At 45.8% G+C, this 22,700-nt stretch overlaps 2 protein-coding genes and 1 pseudogene across 2 annotated transcripts; all 3 read right to left on the reverse strand.

Annotated features, from left to right (window-relative positions):
* Positions 1-637: 637 nt before the first annotated feature.
* Positions 638-2,414, reverse strand: LOC136549370 (uncharacterized). Its single transcript, XM_066540616.1, has 3 exons — positions 1,994-2,414; positions 1,619-1,874; positions 638-1,142 (listed from the first exon to the last, which is right to left on the reverse strand). The coding sequence occupies exons 1-3, from the start codon at positions 2,408-2,410 to the stop codon at positions 880-882; spliced, it is 936 nt and encodes a 311-aa protein (XP_066396713.1). The 5' UTR covers positions 2,411-2,414; the 3' UTR covers positions 638-879.
* A 129-nt stretch (positions 2,415-2,543) lies between these two features.
* On the reverse strand, positions 2,544-6,062 carry LOC136549368 (DEAD-box ATP-dependent RNA helicase 53-like). The gene is made up of 7 exons (XM_066540615.1): positions 5,656-6,062; positions 4,837-4,964; positions 4,336-4,744; positions 3,964-4,062; positions 3,657-3,881; positions 3,372-3,533; positions 2,544-3,268 (listed from the first exon to the last, which is right to left on the reverse strand). The coding sequence occupies exons 1-7, from the start codon at positions 5,992-5,994 to the stop codon at positions 2,810-2,812; spliced, it is 1,821 nt and encodes a 606-aa protein (XP_066396712.1). The 5' UTR covers positions 5,995-6,062; the 3' UTR covers positions 2,544-2,809.
* A 13,920-nt stretch (positions 6,063-19,982) lies between these two features.
* On the reverse strand, positions 19,983-21,762 carry LOC136547996 (uncharacterized; annotated as a pseudogene).
* Between the last annotated feature and the right edge of the window lie 938 nt (positions 21,763-22,700).

The raw sequence follows: 22,700 nt of genomic DNA on the forward strand, positions 1-22,700 counted from the left end.
CACAGCGCGGTGACCGGGGCTGCCCATGCACGTGGACGTCTTCAGGGTGCAGCGGTAGTAGTTGTCAACATCCGAGGGTTTAGGAGTGTTAGTTCATTTCATTGTTATTCCTTAATGTTAGCTGAGGTTTGTTAGGATTCATGTATAAGTTGGAACACTTTTGCTTAATGAAGGATCAACCAGGGATTGAGTCTAATCTCTCTCGCTCTCTGGTGCCCTAGCGCTCTCGCTCCCGTTCGCGTTTTCGCACGGCGCCACCACGACGCCGACGGGCATTCAAGCCTCGACCCCCGATTAGCCATTCCTACTCCATTCGCAGCAGCATACGCCCCTACAGCATTGAAGTCATGTTTCAATAATACAATCTCTGACCCAGGGGCATACATAGTTCAACGGTAAGGAGTACTTATTCACTAAGGCCATGTTTTATCGGATTCACTTCAATCCATGTGTGGGGTAGATTGAGATGGAATTTAATTCAAATTCTCCTCCAATCCACACCAACACATGTGGATCGATGCGAATCCGACTATATCCAAACAAGGCCTAATACAAGCGTATTACATGGTTTGAGAGGAGTACAATATTAGTGGAACTTTATTTCACGCTACATCCCTGATACAGGGTGCTTGAATAATTAAAGAGCAAAATAGCCATCATATTTACATATGCAATAGCAGCCGTCACATTTACATATGCATCTACATAAAAAATATCTAGGATGCAGACTACCTTTCCGTAAGCTAGAATAACTAGTTTCCCCTTCCATAAGCCGGGGTGAAAACTCATAAAACAAACAAAAATTGGTTTATCGCTATTTTTAAGTTTCCATGGTGGTACCCTGTAACTTAAAACCAGCTTTCATTGCCCATGAGTCTTTTAAGGAGGCCAATGCTGATCTTTGAAGGCCCTGATGCATTCCACAGTGGACCCGATGCTACTTGACACGCCCTTCCCCAGCTTCGGCAGATCAACTCCTCCTGATACCGGAGGGTTGTCCTGGAACCTCAGAAGCTTCTGTCGAGATTCTTTCCTCATAGCCGCTAAATTAGCTGCATAGCTGATGGCGTCCCATACCAAACCTCTGATGATGGTTACGGCATAAAATCTTGCTGAATCAACAGGGACGTTACTTGCAAAACCTGTAAGTTTAGAAGGCAGATCTGTCATTCATGTGAAAGATGCTTGTATATATAGAAAGGTTGGGATAGCAACAAACAATTGGGGACAGAGGGCTGCTAATCAATGTGCATTAGTAATGATAACATACTGTCAGCTTGCTAATTCAAGTTCACCAACCACATTTCCTGCTAGATTGCAGGGGATCCTTTGTATAAACAAGTAAACAACATTAACAAGGACAGGTGAAGCACGGTTGACTGAATATCCCCTCCAGGGCATGGCAACCATACTACCAAAAACACATTTCTTTTCACCAATTACTTGCTACTTGACCCAAATTTTCATTCTATTTCTCACAATAATCAGGTAGGGATAATAGTATTGCACTAACTGAAACTTCCGCTAAGAATTCCAAGAATTAGTCCCACCAATATCAACCGCAGTGTCTGATTACTTGTTGAAGGGAACAAATTAAGAACAGAGCATAACTAATTACCACCGTGGTCGTGGTTCCTGATGAGGCCATGCTGCGGCAGGCCGATGCCGACGCCGGCGAGCGTGAACCCAACGCTGAACCCCACGCCACACCCGGCGCCGACGTACCCAATCACCTCAGGCCCGAACCCGGGGCCCCAGCCGACGCCGCAGCCGAGGCCGAGCCCCACACCCCAGAAGGAGCCGGCCGTCGGGTGCACGGGGTTCCAGCGCTGGTACCGCCCGAGCACGCCCTTGATGATCATCCTCAGCTTCACCTAGGGATGGAAAATGGAAATGGATAACGGAACAATGCAAGCAGCAACCTCAGCAAAGATCCGATTTTTTCCCCGCGGAAAAGGAGAGGAGAAGAAGAAATGATGAGCGCCTGAAGTACCAGGGTGGGTTGCGCATTTGCTGCCGCTGACGCGGCTGGTGTTGAGCTGGCCGGCGGCGGCGGCGGCGGTGGCGGCGCGGGAGGGGGAGGTGGGTGGTGGAGCTGGGGGGAGTCTGGCATCAGCGGACCTGCCGCTGCTGCTGGGTTGGTCGTGACTCGTGGACGCCGCCTTGCTGGAGCCCCTCGCCGCCGTCCGTGCGGTCTCCCAGCTACAGACCAAGGTGTGGCAAATCTTATCGCCGTCTCCTCGCCGTCGCTCGTTCTGTCCCAACCCAATCCAGTGCGTCGCCGTCGTGGGATGGGAGCCTTTTCTGACAGGAAAGCGAGAGCCCGTGCACTTCTGTTTGTTTTCTCGGGCCCTGGACGATTTTGGGCCAGCCCATCTGCGCTTGTGGTTGTTTGTAGACTCTCGGGCATTTAACCTGAAACAGAACACTTCCATGTTAGATGGAGAACAAAATCATTCTTTTAGGAAAAAATCAATCATCTAACTCCAGAAGTTCTGAGTTCTGTGACGGTTGAGATCATGGAACAACTCTACAAGCAATACACTGGTACAGTACATGAACAGAAACCAAAAGCCATCCTTTCATCGGATTATTTAAGAGAACAGAATCAGAACATATCAACATACAGTGATACAGGTTCTCAAACAACCTTGCTTCAAAGAACAAAAGTTCTGAAACAACCCTAGAGCACCAAACTACTCGTGATCAGGGCCTAAAGCACAATGAAGTGCTACTGGTTTGCTCAGGCAAGGAAGAAACAACATGTGTTAGAAAAGGTTCAGAACTGTACAAGAAAGCTATATCCCATTCATCGCTTGGAATCCTTGAAGCCACCGAAGTTGCCGGAATCTGAAGTGCTGAAACCACTAGAACCTCTGCCATAACGGGAGGAGCCTGAATCATCAGAGCTCCGGGATCGCCCAAAGTCAGCGTCACCACGTCTGCTGAAATCACCACCATCTCCAAAGTAACCAAATCTATCAGAACGACTGAAACGAGGCCTGCCAAAGTCACTGGAAGTTCGTCTGAAACCTCCAGATCCACCGCGGTACCTTGAACCTGAGTCACGGAATCCACCACCACGGTCAGAGGAACCACCAAAACTGTCAAAATCACCAAAACTGCTGGATCGATGGTCTCCAAAGCCACCATAACCTTCACGGCTAAAAGGTCCGCCCGTTCTTCTGCTTCCAACTGATCTAGAGCGAGTATCTCTCATGACATTAAACATGTCTGCAGCCTCATCTGAAACTGGCATCTTCGGAAGCTGCAAGCGGCAAAAAGAAATAAGTGGATGACTTTCCACATATCATCTCAACTACAAAAATAACTTCATCAGGATTCGATATGCATGGTTACTAAAATACTACCTCTGTGAACCTGCATCCTATATCTTGCTCGATGACCCTTACAGCTCTAGTCTGCTCATATGTGTATATTAAAATTGCACTGCCTTTCTTCCCTGCTCGTGCAGTTCTCCCAGATCTGTGAACAAATAACTCCGAGGTATTTGGAATCTCATAATGTACCACCTGAATAAATAAGGGGAATAACTCAAAACTATGCACATAAAAAGAGTCAGCAGGCGTATTTTCTGGAGAATGAAAAAGTTTGTGTGCTAAATATTTCCATATAGTATACCCCAGGTCACTTACTAGATCAACATTGGGTATGTCTAATCCACGAGCTGCGACATCAGTTGCCACAAGGATATTAAAACGACCATCACGAAATCCAGAGAGTGTCCTCTCTCTTTGATTCTGTGAGATATCCCCATGCAGTGCCTGACATGGATAACTCCTTCCCATGACATATGCCAATCTATCTGCTTCACGTTTAGTTTGAGTAAACACAATGCATTTCCCACCATTGGCATGCTCCTATGACATGAGCGGGAAATGGTTATGTACTGTTTTTGGCATGTAAATCATAAAACACATGTGCACTTAGGAGGATACTCACTTTAATCAAAGGACCAAGAATTGATGGCTTCCCGAAATTATCAGAGGCAATGGAATAGAGAGAGATTCCTTCAGGTAATTTCTGGTCTGAATCACCAACCTGAGGAAGAAGGAAGCAAATGTCAGGGAATGCCCTTAGAATGTACATTTGCTGTGCTTAGAAGAAATCCAGATAAAGTTCAAGTGCTGATTTGGTATTCTTTTTTATAAAGGAAAAGGAAAAGTTTGATGCTCATCAGATGCTTCAATAATGTTTCTAGTCCTAGGAAGATCTATTCAATGCAGGACTTCATAATTATGCATGATTGTCACGAGACAAGCTAGGAGAAAGTAAGATAAAAATCACAGGCAAATAAGACAAGAAGTCACTCACAAGGTCAATTATAACTGGATCCTTTAAGTACTTGTTCGAAATCTTTCTTATCCAACTAGGCATTGTTGCAGAGAACAGCATACTTTGACGGTTCTGCGGCAACTGCTCCATGATCACCTCAACATCTTCATCAAAACCCACAGCCAGCATCTGATCAGCTTCATCTAGAACCACAAACTGGATCTGTGAAAGGTTTAAAACACCCCTTCTCAGAAGATCAATAATTCGACCTGGGGTTCCAACCACTATGTCAACACCATAGTTAAGAACTCTCATTTGTTGATTGATTGGAACACCTCCATAGACACAGAGGGTGTCCAAGGGAGCAGATTCTCTAAATTCCTTCTCAACCTGCCGAGCAAGTTCTCTTGTTGGTGCCAAGACTATGGCTAAAGGATTCCTACCGTTTCTGCATGCAGCACACTATGCAATTAGTACAATATATTCTATCTCCCTGGTAAATAAATTGAAAGGAATTCCAAATGCGAAAGAGAAACAAACCCATTCTTCTCATTGTAGCTAAGGATCTTGTCCATGACAGGAATACCAAAAGCCAAGGTCTTCCCAGTCCCTGTTCGAGCACGGCCAATCATGTCTTTTCCTTGCATTGCTGGCTCAAGAACAGCCCTCTGGATAGAAAATTAGCATGAACCAAATCAGATTGGGAACCCAACAAATTTACATATATAGCACCTTTTTCAATTAAGATGGAGCAGGAAATAGGTGCAGATGTATGGCACTTGTTCTGAACTTCTGATCAATCGAGTTAATTAACATTTAGGTCAGAACATATTGAATCATAATACTGACTTAGCAGTCTACTAAAAAGGCAGCTTATAATAATTATTACACCTGGTGTAGGTTCACTGGAAGAATACAGCAGAATGGTAAAAGGGCTCTGTTATGCTCTACTGATTCCAGCATAATAGTTCCGAGCAATGCTACAATCTCACAGGTTTCTAGCCAAAATTACTGCCGAAATCAAAGTACACATGTATTTTTGTTCGAATTTGCAAACGCATCAGGAGGTTGCAGAGCACAGTATGAGAAGCGCAGTTTACAGCATGCCAGTATTATAGTACTAGACAACCCTGATGTTACAAAACTAAGAAATGCATTCTCCTCCATTCCACGAACAATTCCATGGAACTTTGTTAAAACTAGCGCTTCAGTAACCGGTAATTACATTTACATCACAGGATCCGACCAATTCGGAAGCTTTTAAAAGGACGAGAGTGCCATTTCCATTCAAAATCAGACCGAACTGAGCAAAACTAGGCAGGCCGCATCATCATCCAATTAGCACGCGAGAGGAAGCACCTGGATGGGGAAGAGCCTGGTGATGCCCCGCGCGGCGAGCTTCTCCACGATCCGCGGCGAGATCCCCAGCCTCGCGATCTCCAGCCCCTCCTCAGCCCCCGTAACGCCCTCCCCCGGCCCGGGCCCGGACCACGAAGCGGGGGTCGACCTGAACCCCAGGGGCCCCGGCGAGCCGTGGAACGCCCGACTCGGCGGCGCCGGCGACCCAGGCGCGGGCGCCTGGCATGGGCCGAGCGGGGCCGCTGGCGGAGAGAGGAGCGCGGCGAGGAGGGGCCTCCGGCAGGTGGCGACCGGAGACGAGGTGGAGGCGGCGAGGGCGCGGCGGAGCAAGGAGATCATCGCGGCGGTGGCGGTCAGTGGAAACTCGTCACTCGTGGTGGTCTGGTGGAGCTAAAAACCTCGACGTCGGGGAGAACCAACCAAGATTTTTCCCGTCTCCCATTTTCTCGTGGGCCGGGCTTTACGGAAAGGCCACGACAAAATCGGCCTAACACATTGTTTTTTTTTTTGAAAGAAAACTACGGAGGGGAGAGCTTCCCCGCCTGAATTTGTATTAACGAACTCAGAGTTTCAGGTACAGCATAGAAGTTACAGGTACAGCACAGGGACTATCGGCGTCCCTGGTTTACAGATACACACGATCGAAGAAAGGTACGCCATCTACGTAGGCCGGGAGTCATGGAGGAAGCAGAAAATCTTCCTTCCCAAATGGTGAGGTCGTCGCAGATACGACCAATCACTTCTCGTGCCAAATGTCTTTCACTTCTGAAGATCGTGCTGTTCCTAGCTTCCCATAAGCGCCATAGAATTGTAAGCAGGATTGAGGGCCAGGTAGCAGGGTCCTGTTGCACGGCCGTTGGCAGTGTCCAAACATCAGTATCATCCATAGTAGATAGTAGACCAAGCCCAATTGTGTTCCAAGTGTCGCGGCTGAGCGGACAGCCAAAAAAGGTATGATGCCTATCTTCCATGGGATGTTCACAACGGCTGCAAATGGCATTTCCTGTTAATATCATTTAGGATCTCTAGCAGTAGATCTAGGAGGGATACACATGGATTCGGAATAATAGCACATGCACATGTAAACCTAGAATACTACACCGAGAGGGAGGTAGGGGAGAGGCGTTGGTGTTGAACCTGAGCCCTCTGGGGGAGTCGCGGATGAGCTGGAGCCAGCCATCTCAGGTTCGGTGATGAAGGTCTGCGCACGGGCAGCGATGGACGGAGTAGAGGTGGCACAGACGTCGATGCAGTGCAGACGGATGGCGTAGCAGTGGCGACGGCGAAGTCAGCGGAGCTTCCCGTCGCTGGCTACACGCCCTATTAGATCGGTCTAGGGTTTGTCGGTGGGGTTTGTGGCTCACGGTGAACCTCGTACCTCGAGCCGCCGGCCCCCATCTCTTTATATAGCACAGTGCGACGGGGGCCCACCAACCATGTAGGGTTGGGCGTCCCCGGTCAGGGCGCGTGACCAAGGCCCAATAGGCCGTTGGGCTTATTGGCTGGGAGATCAATCTAACATTCTCCCCCTTAATCTCACTATTACTTTTATCTTTAAACTTTAAACTTCAATCCTTTTATCCTTACTCATTTCTTTACAGATGATGCATAGAGCATGTTTCATCGTCACGGTCAATCGCCGATAGATTTAACAGCTACAATGCACGTCTCTGATCTGAAATAGTTACTTTAACTTTTGGGCCCTTTATAGTCCAGGAATCATAGGCTTTCCCTTAAACCCATGCCGGCTATATGTTCTCTGAACACGTTGGGTGGTAAGCCTTTTATAAGCGGATCCGCGAGCATCTTTTCGGTACTTATATGCTCAAGACTTATCATTTGATCCCGGACTTTATCCTTCACAACATAATACTTTATGTCAATGTGTTTGGCAGCATCACTTGACCTATTGTTGTGAGCATACTGTATTGCTAGATTATTATCGCGGTATAACTTCAGTGGTCTATTGATGTCGTCAACCACCTTCAAACCGGGTATGAACTTCTTTAGCCAGTTCACCTGCCCCGTTGCCTCATAACACGCTACAAACTCGGCATACATTGTGGACGATATAGTGACGGTTTGCTTTGAGCTTTTCCATGAAATAGCTCCCCCTGCGAGAGTGAACACATATCCAGACGTGGATTTTCTATTATCTCCCGCATAATCAGAATCTGAATATCCCACTATATGGAGTGAATCAGATCTTCTATACGTCATCATGAGGCCTTTCGTTCCTTGCAAATAACGCAAGACTTTCTTTATCAATTTCTAGTATTCTATTCCAGGATTGCTCTAGAATCTGCCAAGTAACCCGGTAACAAATGCCAAGTCAGGGCGCATGCATACTTGAGCATATTGCAAGCTTCCGACAGCTGAAGCATATGGAATCACTTTCATTTGATCGATCTCATATTGATTCCTAGGGCATTGAAAATCCCCATATCTGTCGCCCTTGACTATAGGAGCAGGTGAGGGACTACATTTGTGCATACTGAATTTCTTTAAGACTTTTTCTATGTATGCCTTTTATGACAATCCTAATACCCCTTTTCTTCTATCTCGGTGAATCTCGATCCCTAGAACGAACGAAGCTTCACCAAGATCTTTCATATCAAATTTTGAGGACAAAAACTTCTTTGTCTCCAGTAGTAGACTGACATCACTACTAGCAAGTAAGATATCATCCACATATAGGACAAGGAAGATAAACTTCTCATTCTTAAACTTTGCGTAAACACAATTGTCCTCAACATTATCTTTAAACCCAAAATTCTTTATTGTCTGATCAAACTTCAAGTACCATTGTCTTAAAGCTTGTTTTAATCCATAAATGGATTTCTTTAGGCGGCATCCCAAACGTTCTTTTCCTTCCATGACAAAACCTTTCGGTTGTGCCATGTAAACATTTTCCTCTAATTCTCCGTTGAGAAATGCCGTCTTTACATCCATCTAATGTAATTCTAAATCGTAATGTGCCACTAATGCCATTATAATTCTGAAGGAATCCTTATATGAGACTGGAGAAAATATCTCATTGTAATCAATCCATTCTCTTTGTGTAAAGCCTTTTGCCACAAGTCAGGCTTTATATCTCTCTATATTCCCTTGAGAGTCAAGTTTTGTTTTGTAGACCCATTTACAGCTTACTGTTTTGGCTCCTTTAGGAATTATCTCCAAATCCCAAACTTTATTTGCATTCATTGATCTCATTTCATCTTCTATGGCCTCAAGCCACTTTGATGAATGATCACTTTTCATGGATTCTTCAAATAAGGTGGGATCATCCTCCATTTGAAATTCTTCAGTGTTGTACACTTCATAATCAGCAGGAATAGCTGATTTTCTAACTCTTTGAGACCTTCTAGGGGCCTCCTCATTTGGCACATTTTCTGTTTGAGGCTATTGTTGCTCCCCCTCATGTGTGGCAATAGGTTCTATAGGATCCTGAGGCACATGTTCCTCATCATCATTCATTGTTGCTACAGGCGGGATAACAACAGGTGCTGGCACCATAGTGTCTTGTACTATCGGTGTAGCAACAACAGGTAGTGAGAAAAATGGCTCATGAATGATCGAAGTGGGTGCATACACTCACTTCTCTTCAAGGTTAATTTCTCAAGCTACCATGCTCTCCCTAATCATATCATCCTCTAGGAAGACAGCGTGTCTCATTTCCACAAACTTTGTATGTCTATTAGGACAGTAGAAACGAAAACCTTTTGACTTCTCTGGGTAGCCAATGAAATGGCAACTCACTGTTTTGGGATCTAGCTTCCCAATATTTGGGTTAAAAACTTTAGCCTCAGCAGGGCTCCCCCACACACATAGTGGTTAAGTGAGGGTACTCTTCCTGTCCACAACTCATATGGTGTTTTGGGCACCGACTTACTTGGTACTCTATTGAGAATATGAATGGCGGTTTTTAACGCCTCCATCCACAGGCTCATCGGTAAAGTGGAATAACTTATCATACTACGCACCATATCCATCAGGGTACGGTTATGCCTTTTAGCTACTCCATTCTGCTGAGGTTCGCTCGGTGTTGAATACTGGGCAACTATACCATTCTCCTATAAGAACCTTGCAAAAGGTCTAGGAACTTGTCCATATGGGGTATGCCGACCGTAGTACTCCCCCCACGGTCAGACCTGACTATCTTAATCTTTAAATCATGCTGATTTTCAACTTCTGCTTTAAATATTTTGAATTTATCTAACGCTTCTATTCTTTCTTTAATTGGATAAATGTAGCCATAATGGGAGTAATTATCTGTGAATGTTATGAATGAATCAAAACCATCGACACTCTTTACAGAAAAAGGACCATAGATATCTGTGTGAATAATCTGTAGAATTTATGTGCTTCGTTTTGCATCTTTCTTAATTTTCTTTACATACTTTCTTTTTATGCAATCTCTACATTGTTCTAAATCTAAGAGCTCTAATGGAGGAAGAATATCATTCTTAACTAGTCTTTCTATTCTTCCCCTCGAAATATGGCCTAAACGACAGTGCCATAATTTCGACAACGCATCGTGAGCTCTCTTTCGTTTTCTGTTTGCATTGTTCGATGAGGATACATTATCATTCACATCACATACGGAATTCACATTTTCATGAAGTGATAATAAATAAAGCTCGTCTTGTCGGAAGGCAAGACCAATACATCTATTATTAAACAATATCTGACATTTGCTATTTCCAAAATGGCAATCATAACCATCATGGTCCAACTTTGATACACTAATCAAGTTTCTTTGCAAAGAAGGTACATAAAGAACATCTCTAAGAATAAGTATGAAGCCATCAGCAAGCTCTAGCGGAAGATCGCCAACGGCCTCAACATCTGCTTGTGCTCTATTTGCAACTTTAATGAAACTTTCGCTTCTTTGCAAAGTTCTCATCGAACGGAATCCCTGTAATGAATTAGCAACATGAATAGTTGCACCTGAATCAATCCACCAAGTAGATTTTAAAAACTTTACATACAAGGATTCATTTACAAATGTAATGATGTTCTCACCTTTATTTTTCATAATCATCTTTAAGAAATCGGGATAATTCTTCTTATAATGTCCCGTCTTCTTACAGTAGAGACACTGGTCTTTATCCACTGGGAATTGCTTGTTCTGAGACTGTTGCATGGGTTCCTTTCTAGATGACTTGGAGGAAGTGTTGTTATTATAGTTCTTTTTCTTATCTTTTAGGTAGTTGACAGTACCACCTTGTGAAACTTTTATTCTTTTCTCCTCCTGCACACACATGGCTATGAGCTTTTCTAAATCCCATTTTTCAGGCTGTATGTTGTAATTAACAACAAAGATGTCAAATTCTTTGGGCAAAGAAGCAAAAATCAAATGAATAAGAAACTCATCCTTGAGTGCCAAATCCATTGATTTGAGCTTAGATGCCAGATTGCTCATTCTCAGTATGTGCTCTCTAATGCCACTACCGCTACTAGAGTACCTTTCTATAACCAGCTGCTTGATCAGCTAGGTTGCATATATCTTTGAAGAGCCAGTGAACTGACTCTTTATCTTTTCTAGATACTCTGTGACCGTGTCATAGTCTAGAATTGAGCCCACTATTACAGGCTCAATTGTATTCTTTATCACAGCCAAACATTTTTTATTAGCTGTGACCCACTTTCTGTTTTCAAGGTCAAAAGACATCTTTACGGGAGCAAAGTCCCGCTCTCTGTTCTGCCATGCAGCATCAGTCGCATCTGTCTCCCTCACCGATGCCACAGGTTCTTTGGGACATGGTGTGGTGACAACCCAGTCCACCTCAGCGAGGATGAAAGCCAGGTCTATCTTTTTCTTCCACTCAATATAGTTATCACCTTTCAGAGTGGGGATCTCTTTGATACAACTCATCAAGTTGTATCCTCCTAAAAACACAATTCAAATAGTGTGAGAACACAAATAATAACAACAACAATTGCATGCCTTAGTTCAACGTTGGTCAAAATTAAAATATACAATTGTACTCTACACTAATTCTACATCACCGTTGGGTAGAAATAGAATTAATATAAGACAAAAACATTATAATATTGCCATTAATCAACGTTGGTCAGAATAACAACAATATTATAATCAATTTAAAACATATCCATTTTCAAAATTAATTTCTCCCATTGGTTCGAATTTAATAATGAAAATTACATCTTTAAATACGCAGCGGAAACATTAACATTCAATAATCATTTTTCTATTTTCCAGAAGCAACTTTACTATTTACTGAACAAAAATTATCGTTGGATAAATTTTATACAGAAAATTATCATAAAAATTCAATTCAAATTCATCAAATTGTTTTCTGGAAAATAAGAAAATTAAAAAAAAACTGTGACTGTACTATTTGTTTGGCCATTTTGGCCCGATCCAGCAGTAGTGCGCGCGGCCCAGAGCCAAAAAGCCCATTTCCCGCGGACGAGCGCGGCGCCTCCCCCACGCCCAGGCCGCAACCTGGGCCTGGGCCGGGAATCCGGCCGAACAGCATCGCCCACCTAGGCTCTATTCGGCCTGGAGCGACGCTCGCCGTCAATCTGAATCCAACGGCCAGGCATCGATCTCGGAGGATCAAACCCTCCCCCGGCCGTGGCTTCCCTCAACCCTAGCCTCATTCTTTGCCTCCCCTTCTCTCTCATTCGACCAGCGCCGCTCGTAGAACAGCCGCAGCAGCAGCCGTCCGCGGTGGCCAAGGGACAAGAAGAGCGGCTCCGCCCAGCGCCCTCTCACTAGCGTGCGTGCTCACCCTAGGCTGAGGGCCGCATGGTGGTGCCCTGTTGCCATGACCACGGGTGCAGTGCGGATCTTGGCTCTGTCCCACGCACAGAGGCGGCGCGGTCCCCTTCCCGCACCATGGTGGTGACAACGACGGGGAGAGGACCCAGGTAGGATCCCTTCCCCTCCATCCTTTCTCTGTTCATGCTAGGGTTAGGGTTTTAATTTGATTTTGGATTCTTTTCCGATTTGAAATCGGTTCTCTTTCTTTCCTTTTCCCGAGCTCTCTAGAGTTAGGGTTAGGTTTTCTTCATCCGAACCTTCATCTTTTCTCAGATCCAAAGGGATCGAGGTTAGGGTTCAACCGAACCCTATGTCGGCCGAAGCCCCTAATGACCATCCCCTTTCTGTTAGGGTTTGGTTTTCTCTTTCTTGATCCGATTCAAAATCGGACCAACTTCTTTGGATTTCTTTCGATTATTTTTCTCTGATCTAGATCCACGTACTAGATAGGCTGGCTCTGATACCATTGTTAATATCATTTAGGATCTCTAGCAGTACATCTAGGAGGGATACACATGGATTCGGAATAATAGCACATGCACATGTAAACCTAGAACACTACACCGAGAGGGAGATAGGGGAGAGGTGTTGGTGTTGAACCTGAGCCCTCTGGGGAGTCACGGATGAGCTAGAGCTGGCCATCTCAGGTTCGGTGATGAAGGTCTGCGCACGGGCAGCGACGAGCGGAGTAGAGGTGGCACAGACATCGATGCAGTGCAGACGGATGGTGTAGCAGTGGCGACGGTGAAGTCAGCGAAGCTTCCCGTCGCTGGCTGTGCGCCCTATTAGATTGGTCTAGGGTTTGTCGGTGGGGTTTGCGGTTCACGGTGAACCTCGTACCTCGAGCCGCTGGCCCCTACCTCTTTATATAGCATAGTGGGACGGGGGCCCACCAACCATGTAGGGTTGGATGCCCTCGATCAGGGCGCGTGACTAAGGCCCAATAGGCCATTGGGCTTATTGGCTGGGAGATCAATCTAACACTTCCTTCATGTTTTTGTAGAACAGATTTGCCTTTGTACTGAGTTTATCTTTGAAGTATAGCCATGCAAATATTTTCACTTTGTTTGGCACTTTCGTCTGCCAAATCCAGCACCCGTGGAAGTCTTGTATGGAGGGTGAAGGCGATAGAGCATCATAAGCATCCCTAGAACTAAATGGCCATTGTGTTGTTGTAAGGTGCCGGACATCTTGTCCTTCCTGAAGGTGGATATCCTGCAAGATAGCTAGGAGAGAGTCAAGCTTAGCAATCACCACTCGTGTTAGCCTGGGTCTTAAGCACAAATCAAACTCACCCTGGAAAACCTATTGCACTGAAATGTTAGGCCACAAAGTGTGAGAAAATAAGGAAGGGTGAGTGGTAACTAGAGGTCCGGGGGACAGCCAGTGATCATGCCAGAACAAAGTAGAAGAACCATCCCGGATTTCCACATAAGTGATGGAACGGTAGGTTGAGAGCTCATCACCAATGATCTTCCAAAGATAAGAGGTAGAAGTGGGAGGAGTATAAGAGAAAATAGAATCGTTGGTGAGAAGCCATTCCTGCCAAGGAGTCTGAATGCCAGTGAAGAGCTTGTCCACGAATTTCAGGAGGAGGCAATGATTCTGCAACTCAAGATTTTTTAGATAGAGCCCACCATCTATCTTGCTGGTACACACTTACTCCCAGGCAACAAGGCATTTGAAGCCATATTAGGAATCTTCACCCGTCCAAAAAACGCTCTGTGCCTTCGGTCAATAAGCTTGATCACCGTTTTGTGGAGCCCCATAGCAGACATATAACGGAGGGGGAGGGCACTGAGAACCACGGAGATGAGAACAAGGCGACCCACTCTGTTTAGGAGGGGTGCATGCCACCCCAAGAGATACCAATCACAGGAGACAATGATAGGTTGGCAATTAGCAATGGGCAGCTTATGAGGTGTCGGTGTTTCGAACTGCCGACTAGTAAATTTGTGTTTACGCGTCTGGTCTAGATGGTGTGCTCGGAGGACACAAGGGTTTATACTGGTACAGGCGGAATGTCCCTACGTCCAGTTTGATGCTGCTTGTTATATCGACACTTGTTTGCAGTAGGGATTACAAAATGGGCGAGAGAGGGAGAAGGTCCCAAGTCTTTGATGGAAGGATCGAATGGAGTTGAGCCTAGTTGAACTTAGTTCCTTTTAGCGTTTTTTGCCCTCCCCTTTGTGGGCCTCCAGCTTCCTCTTTTATAGTTGAAGGGGAAGGCGCATGTTACACGAGAGAGAGAAGCGAGGAGGAAGAAGGCCTCTGGGGTCACGGTGCCCTTCATGCCCTTTACACGGGTCCCGTAGGTCCCGTAGATGATGATGGGAATGGCTCCACATCATGACCCTATTCATCACTGGCGCTATACATGGGCGTCGTCAGCCGGTCGTGGTGCTTCATTCCATCCCGGCGGGCGGCATGGTTAGCAGATACCCCTGTCGAAAGTCGTACGGGGATTAGGTAGCATAGCACCAGAACACCCAACACTATTGGTGATGTGAGTCCTTAGGTATGGCCTGTCATGACCGTGGGTCACGTCAAGATGCGCCTACTCCCTTTCTGGTGTCAGAAGTTTGACCCTGGGTTCGTACTCTTAGACCCGTAGTTGTTGGAGGCGGTACAGACCCCCATCGGGCGAGACGGAATTCCCCTTCGAGGGGTCTGGCAAGGCGAAGTCCGCGCCTGAGGGGTCGGGCGAGATGGAGCCCGCACCCTCGGGGTTAGACGAGACGGAGCCTGCACCCTTAGGGTCAGACGTGACAGAGCCCACGCCCAAGGGGTCTAACAAGACGGAGCCCACGCTCGAGGGGTCGGGCGACATGGGGCCCACGCCCGAGGGGTCGGGTGTGATGGAGCCCACACCCTCAAGGTCAGGCAGGACGGAGCCCGTTCCTTCGGGGTCGAGCGAGACCAAAATATGCTCTTAACCATCTGGATGAGTTAGCGTTCGCGACCATCAGCTTCCTTCTTCCAGGTATCCCTAATACTGATACCCAACAGTAGCCCCTGAGCCTACGGAGGAGTAGGATACTCCTTAGAAGGCTTTTTCATACGGAAGGATCCTGAGGGTGTTGGTCTCCCTTTACAGGCCACAGGATGTCTTGGTAGGGTTGCGATTCCTTTCCATCGTATTCAGACTCTTGGGGAGCATGCAACTATGGGATTCGGGGGTCAGAAAAGATCTCTCTTGATTCTAATCCCTCCCTAGGATTCGATCGACCCACCATTGTCATGCGACCGCATATTCGGTCTCCTTGCGAGTCCAACTTCGCCCGAGCCCCCACACGTATCAAGGGTCCGGTCCAGGGGTCAGCTCATCTTGTGGTCGTCCTCCCTGAAGCATTTTTTAATAAAACAGAGGGGTTGAGCCATGCCATGTTTTCCTCGATGGACGAATCATGGTGCTCGATGAGCTGTTAATGGGCTAGGCCGAGTGGGGCCCTGGCTTCCCATTCATGGGGGTCTAGCATGGTTCAGTTGGTGATCGACTCTAGATTCTTGACGGCCAGTCCATATAGTTCTTGGGTTCGTTCGACCGGTCCCAAGGACCCATTGCCTTTCTTCGAGGAAAAACCATAGACCATGCACCGGCCAAGACTCAAACGTGAGTCGGGATGCTCGTGGTGCTCGAATGCCTAGGTGCTGCCCACTAGCAGGTCCATCCTTAACCACCCCTTGCTCTAAAGGTGCCTTGGAGCGGTTGTTAACCCATCGATGGGCCAACCTTCGAACTCATGAGCCTTAATGGGCCATGTGAGCATTTTTAGCTCCATATCCCTCCTTACCTATGGCAGTTTTTGGCCCATCAAGGGGTGAACCGTCGCCCGATGCGCCCTTCGAGGGGGTGTCCAGGGGTGGCGTGCGCACGACTTTTGGAGAGGCGAAGTGACAAGGCACGGCAGGCACATCGATCGAGGAGGACGGTTCGCCTCTCGCTCCACCTTCCCCTATAACTAGGGGTTTTCCCTTCATCTTGGATACGCCTAACCATAGCCTCGTCCTCTCTGCTTCTCCATCACATGTGCTCAGATCTCTTGCTCTTGCTCTTTCACCGCCAGCAAAGTTCTTGTTCCTCCACCCTTGCTTCCCATGGAGTCATGGTATCGCTCCAACGTAACCCATGTGTGCATGGAGGTTCTTGTCAAGCGTAGTCTTCTCCGTGGGAGGACTAAGGTGGTGGAGTGGCTTGTGCCCGGTCATGAGGAGGTGCCAGCGCCGCTCGATGGCTACATCGTGTCCTTCGTGCCCTTCCACGAGCGCGGACTCATGATTCCTCCCCACCCATTCCTCCGGGGACTACAGCACCACTACTAGATCGAGTTGCAACACCTAAATCCTAACATGATCCAGCACATCGTGGCCTTCATCATGCTGTGCGAAGAGTATCTGGGGATCAAACCCCACTTTGAACTATAGAGGTACTTCTTCTCTGCCTCCCTACACAAGAAAAGAGAGAGAAGTGGGGACCTATCGGTGTCGATGGGATGCGTAGTCATCCACCTCCGGGGCCACCGGTCTGTCAAGTACATGACATGTCCACTATCAAGGTCCAACAAGGGATGGCATACGCTTTGGTTCTACTTGAAGAATGACGCTGCCACCCCCTTGCCAGACTTCATCGGACACCTAATCGAAGAGGCGCCGCCGGTTTGGGGGTGCGGACCTCCCGAGAAGGAAAAGAAGAGGCTCCGCAACCTCCTAGATGCCATCATGCTCCTAAAGAACCATGGTCTCTGCAGGGCTAGTGTCATCAGGGTGTATCACGCGAGGAGGGTGGCACCGCTAATGGCGCGCGTCCTCCCGCTGTACAGGATGACACCCGGCGCGTAGCTCGATGGGACGGTACTTGCCTAGGGGCTACTTTGCAACAGCAAGGTCACATAGCACATCAAGGAGGCGATGGAGGAGTCCAACACCATGTTCCTGATCCTGGGACATCCCGCGATGCGACCGGACGCGAGCTTCGTTGAGCTATCGATGGGGTTGGGCTTTTGGGCCTCCATCGTGCCGCTGCCACAGCATAAGGCCATGAGGGCGGCGAACCATGCCGTAGATGAGAAGAGGAAGAAGAAGGATGAGGAGAAGGTGAAGCGGCGGGTGAAGCTGGATCGAGGAAGGCGGCGGCAAGGTTCGAAGGAGGAAGAAGAAGAAGGAGATGGAGGCGATGGTTCCAGGTCGCCCGTCCAATGGGATGAGCTGAGAGGTGGGGACGAGGACTCATCTTTTCCATAGGTAGGGCCCTACCCATGGCATGCCCTGGGGTAGGAGGGGGAGGATGTGCCCCTAGAGCCGACGGAATTAGGTCACTCCGCTCCGTCTGGGCCTTTTAGGGCACCCCTGGGTCGGCGGGATCCAGCCGCTCTGCTCCGTCCAGGCCTTCCTAGTAGAGGGAAGGCTCGAAACAGCAATGTGCCGACGTGGTGCAGCCGGGGTCAGGTAGGCTGACCCCAAAACATCACCATCCAATGGCATCGAGGTGAGTTAAGAATTTCTTTGCTCCTTCACTCTAACGAATTTTTGCTGTAAACTGACTGTCATGTCCTAAGGCTTGCGCTGAAGAAGAGCCTCACCCTCTGGTAGATGCACCAGGAGTCGGCTGGCATTATGCCGAAGGCGAGCGGGAGTGGTACGTGTTGGGGCGACTGTGGCGTCGATTGGAGGGGCGCAGCCGGTGGCTACGTCCGTGGGGGAGCAGATGGAGGAGGGTGCGTCTGGGGCGCCCGTGGCGAATGTGGCATGGCCGAGTGTGGCGGCGACGTCATAGGACAAAACGGCGCAGCTAGAGCCATCATCCGCGCACACTACATGGTTTTACCCCTGATGCAACGGCCTAAAAGCATTGCAATATACCAAAAATGGTTGCGAAAGACAAAATTGCAATGGAAAATTTTCGTTGGCAGGCGTTGCCATAGTAACCGTGGGGAAAGGTTTGTCCAACAACTCTCTTTGGTGTTGCAATAGATTTTCCCCTATTACAACACTAGAAATACCTATTGCCACGAATCCAAAGTGTGGCAATAGGTGCACTAGCAACGATATTTGGTGTTGCAATAGACCTTATTGCCACACATCAATAGCATTGCAATAGATGGACCCTCTATTGCCACACTATCTCGGTGGTTTCTATAGGTGGAACCGTCTATTGCCACGATAAATATTTGGTTGCTAGAGGTAGCCTCTCTATTGCAACGATCAATACTGGTTGCTATAGGTGGAACCGTCTATTGCCACGATAAATATTTAGTTGCTAGAGATAGCCTCTCTATTGCAACACTAAATATTGTGGTTGCTATAGGTGCATCCATCTATTGCCACGGTAAATGTTTGGTTGCTAGAGGTTGCCTCTCTATTGCAACGATCAATACTGGTTGCTATTGTTGGACCCTCTATTGCCATGCTAACTATTGTGTTGCTACAGTTTGGAGACTCTATTGCAATGCCCACTATTCCGTTGGTATGATGTTTTTTGCAACACCGTTTGTTTGTTGCTATATCATATATTGCAACGCCAAATTATTTTGTTGATAGTCCATATTGCAACGCTTTGTTGCTTCAAACAATAATTGCATACCGAACAATATATGATGAAAGAAGCATTTAGACATCCATTAATCTGAAATATGCTTTGTTCGTACAACTTATTAATGAAACCACATCCAATGTCAAACTTAGTTGATAACACACGCACAACAACTAAAAACACATAAGGTATTTGACGCACAGTAGCTACTTTGAACAGTTCAAAATGTAATAAGCTATGTGTAGCACTGTAGGAAAGGTTGGCTTGACATTGACCGTCCATCAGTTGTGCGCTCCACTCAAACTCTATCTTGCTCCTGAAACAATCATTAACATTGGTATATTCAGCAAACAGAAACTTAGTTTCTAGCTAAGTATCATTTCACTTTACAGTAACAGGAACTAGCCAACTAAATCTGATTCAGAAATATTCACAGGTAGTGGAGTCAAAAATCACATGTGCTTTGCCAGCTTGTTGATTTCTTTTGGATAATGCTCGTTTCTTAGCCGCAACATCCCTCAGTGCTTTAGTAGTAGTAAAACTAGCTGTCGTATCCCCTCCTTTGTTTTGGCCAGTTTGAGTCTTATTCGCAGCACTATTTCTAGTTGTGCGACCATTACTTGTAACTGCCACTGTTGTAGCTACGAGTTGTGTTTGTGGTGGGATGCTATCTTAGTTTTCCTGCAAATCAATAGATGGAGGGAAAATTATGCCTCATACTAAGGACTATCACATGACAATATTAAACACTCTTCAGTTCTCAAACTACCTGCTGATGTGATATTTCTTCACTTTCTGTATTTACATTTTCTTCATCCATGTTTGTTGTAGCAGCAACCTCTGCATTTTGTCCCCCATCTTTGTTAGCCTGCTTTTCAATTTTGGTCAGAAAAATCTTGAGTGGAGTTTGAAACTACAAAAATGATGCATGGTTTGTAGCCGACTATTACCTGTTGTATTGATGCTTGTGCATGTGTTGCTTGCATCATTGCCATAAACTCTTGCCTAAGAGCTTCTCTATTGGCCTCCTTTGCCTTCATCATTTCTTCCATCTGACGCCTATGTTCTTCCCTTTCAGCTTCCCTTTTGGCCTCTTGAGATTCTAATCTCTCTTGTAGCTTTGAAAATGCTTTGACTAGTGCTGATTCCTGATGCACTTGGTACTGGTAATCCTTAGACAGTAGTTGCCTTCTTGTTGGGTATTTTGCCAAGTATCCATTAGCATAGATCTTGGTTGATTTACAGTTTCTTGATTCCTGGTAGGCTGACTAGAAAATCTAATTTTGCTCCACGTCCGAGATGATGAGTGCTTCTCCATCTGTTTCCCTCTCCAAAATTTTGTTGCATGCATTATCCTAATAAAGGAGGACAGTTGAAGTAGTTAATTGAAAATAATTTTGTAGGCAGTGACTTTGCATCAGTTAATAAGGTTTGTACAAACTGTTATATACTCACATAGACATCCCTAGATTCTTGGCTTGTCCATTGCCCATTCTTACTGTGCGTGATCATGAAAAGCTCCAAATCATTTGGCTCATCACCAGTTATTGGGTCTCTCTAATTAGGCAAGAATGTAACAAATTAGCAATATTTCAAAAGGTAAGGAAGCATGGTCATGTGCTTCTAAAGTTATTACCTTCTCAAACCTACACTGAGAAAAAGTCTTTGATCCTGCCCGATGGTGTACCTTTGCATTTTGCCGATTCCAAGAATTCTTGCAACTAACCCTCTACACAAGAAGTTGATTATAAAAAAATATTGCAATGTACCAAAACATAGCCTTTATTTCATCAAGTGCAAATGGCAAGAATAAAGTAAAGGTCATCAAACCTAAAAATTTGTCTTGCCAAAATCCAAAACCAGATAGTGTCATTCAACAATGTCCAACTCTTCTGGCTGATGTCTCATTCTCTCCTCATAGGTGGTGTACGCCCTGTATGTAGCACTAAATGTTGCTCGCCATCCTTTGTAACGCTCATTAGCGATGGTCCACATCTTTTTCCTGTTTTCTTTGTTATTCTCAATGTCCCACTTATGTTGTTCAACATATAAAACATAAATTCTAGGTCACTTCTTAAATAATTTGGTAACAAAACTGTGTATGCTAGCAAAAACAAATCAGAAACTTACCATCATATCAGATACTATTGAATTTTTGACATCTTGGTGGATATCCTTCCATGTTCTCACCCCAATGAGTGGTGCTTTTTTCCTTGTGTGCACTACTATTTCATCCATAAATGTGCATGCGTTCTCACCTACAGCTCCTCCAAGTCTAGAGAATTGGACTTTAAGCTTCTGACTGCCCTGCTTGGATCTCTTGTGGCTGGCTGCCAATCCTTTCATAGTACCTTGTGCCTTCCTCTTTTGGGAGTCTTGTCCATCGAAACAATATACAGTACAAGAGATTAAACAAAATCATTTACATAGGGAAAACTGAACTGAACATCAAAATAAAATCACACTAAGCATCACTTACTATCTCCCTGTGTTTTCTCATGCCGAGCATGTGATGGCTGGTTCAGAGGTGGTGTTGGATTGCTATCTTGACTTGAATTTAGTAAATCTATCTAATTTGTAGGGTTGTCATATGCACCTGCAGACAATAGGTCACAAGTGTAAACTATAAATGTATTGCAAAGGACTAATAATAAGTTGGTTGACATTTTGGGAAAAGGAGGTATATATTACTAATTTGATCTAGTTGTCCTTGCACCCTTAACCATTCTTTGTAAGTCTTAACTGTGTTATCCTTGTATATATCTTCAAAATCTGCAAAAGCCATGCTGCTATTAGTGATTTGGCCATTGCAATATAATATAATATAACAATTCATAATAGGGCAGCAACATAACTTACCCATGCCTTGGCCCTGTCTACGCATATTATTAAGCCACACCTTATAATCATCAAGTGACTCATCTATGGAATGTTCACTATTTGATGCCATAGTTCTTGGCAATTTAATGGATGTTATGTCCACAGTTCACTCTTATATTTGATCCCTTGACAATACTAATCTGACCTTCCTCTCCTCTACATTACCTGATATCATTGCATTTGCATCGACATCATATTCAATCTCGTTTAGTGTTGCTACAGAGTTACCACTTCTCCTCTTATAGTACAAGTAGTCCCTAGTACCATACCCCAAATTTGATTTCATTGTTATTAAGTTACCAAACGTGAGCTCATCCCTGGCTATTGTATACTGAGCAAATTGTTGTCCCCCCGGTGCCCCTTTGCAAGTGAAAGAAACAGTCCATGTAATAGAACCAACCAATTTATAAGAGCACAAGTACGAAAGCAATCACCGAAGTGATCAAACCGTCATACTTGAACCCATATAAACCCGATAGTCAACTGAAACCACAAAGGATTTCAAACCAACTTGCATACAACCAAGATCATAGTGATTCAACATAACAAACCACATGTTACATCCGTTTCATAAGTAGTTCACAAGTACCTCATACAACGGAGTTCACATAGTTATTACAACACGAGTTCACAAATAGCGGAAGCAAAGTAGTTTGTGACCATCACACACACTTAGTTCAAATACAAGCTAGTTCCATAGTCATATCCAACAAAAGCAACATGATAAGATAACATAGACGATCATGCCCCATGATCTAGTCTTCATCCTCCGCAGGGTGGAGACAATACTTGCAGTAGCCATTATAGAGCACGTCATCTGCAACAAGGGGGAATAAACCCTGA

Source organism: Miscanthus floridulus, chromosome 4 (genome assembly GCF_019320115.1).
Source record: "Miscanthus floridulus cultivar M001 chromosome 4, ASM1932011v1, whole genome shotgun sequence".
Lineage (NCBI taxonomy): Eukaryota > Viridiplantae > Streptophyta > Magnoliopsida > Poales > Poaceae > Miscanthus > Miscanthus floridulus.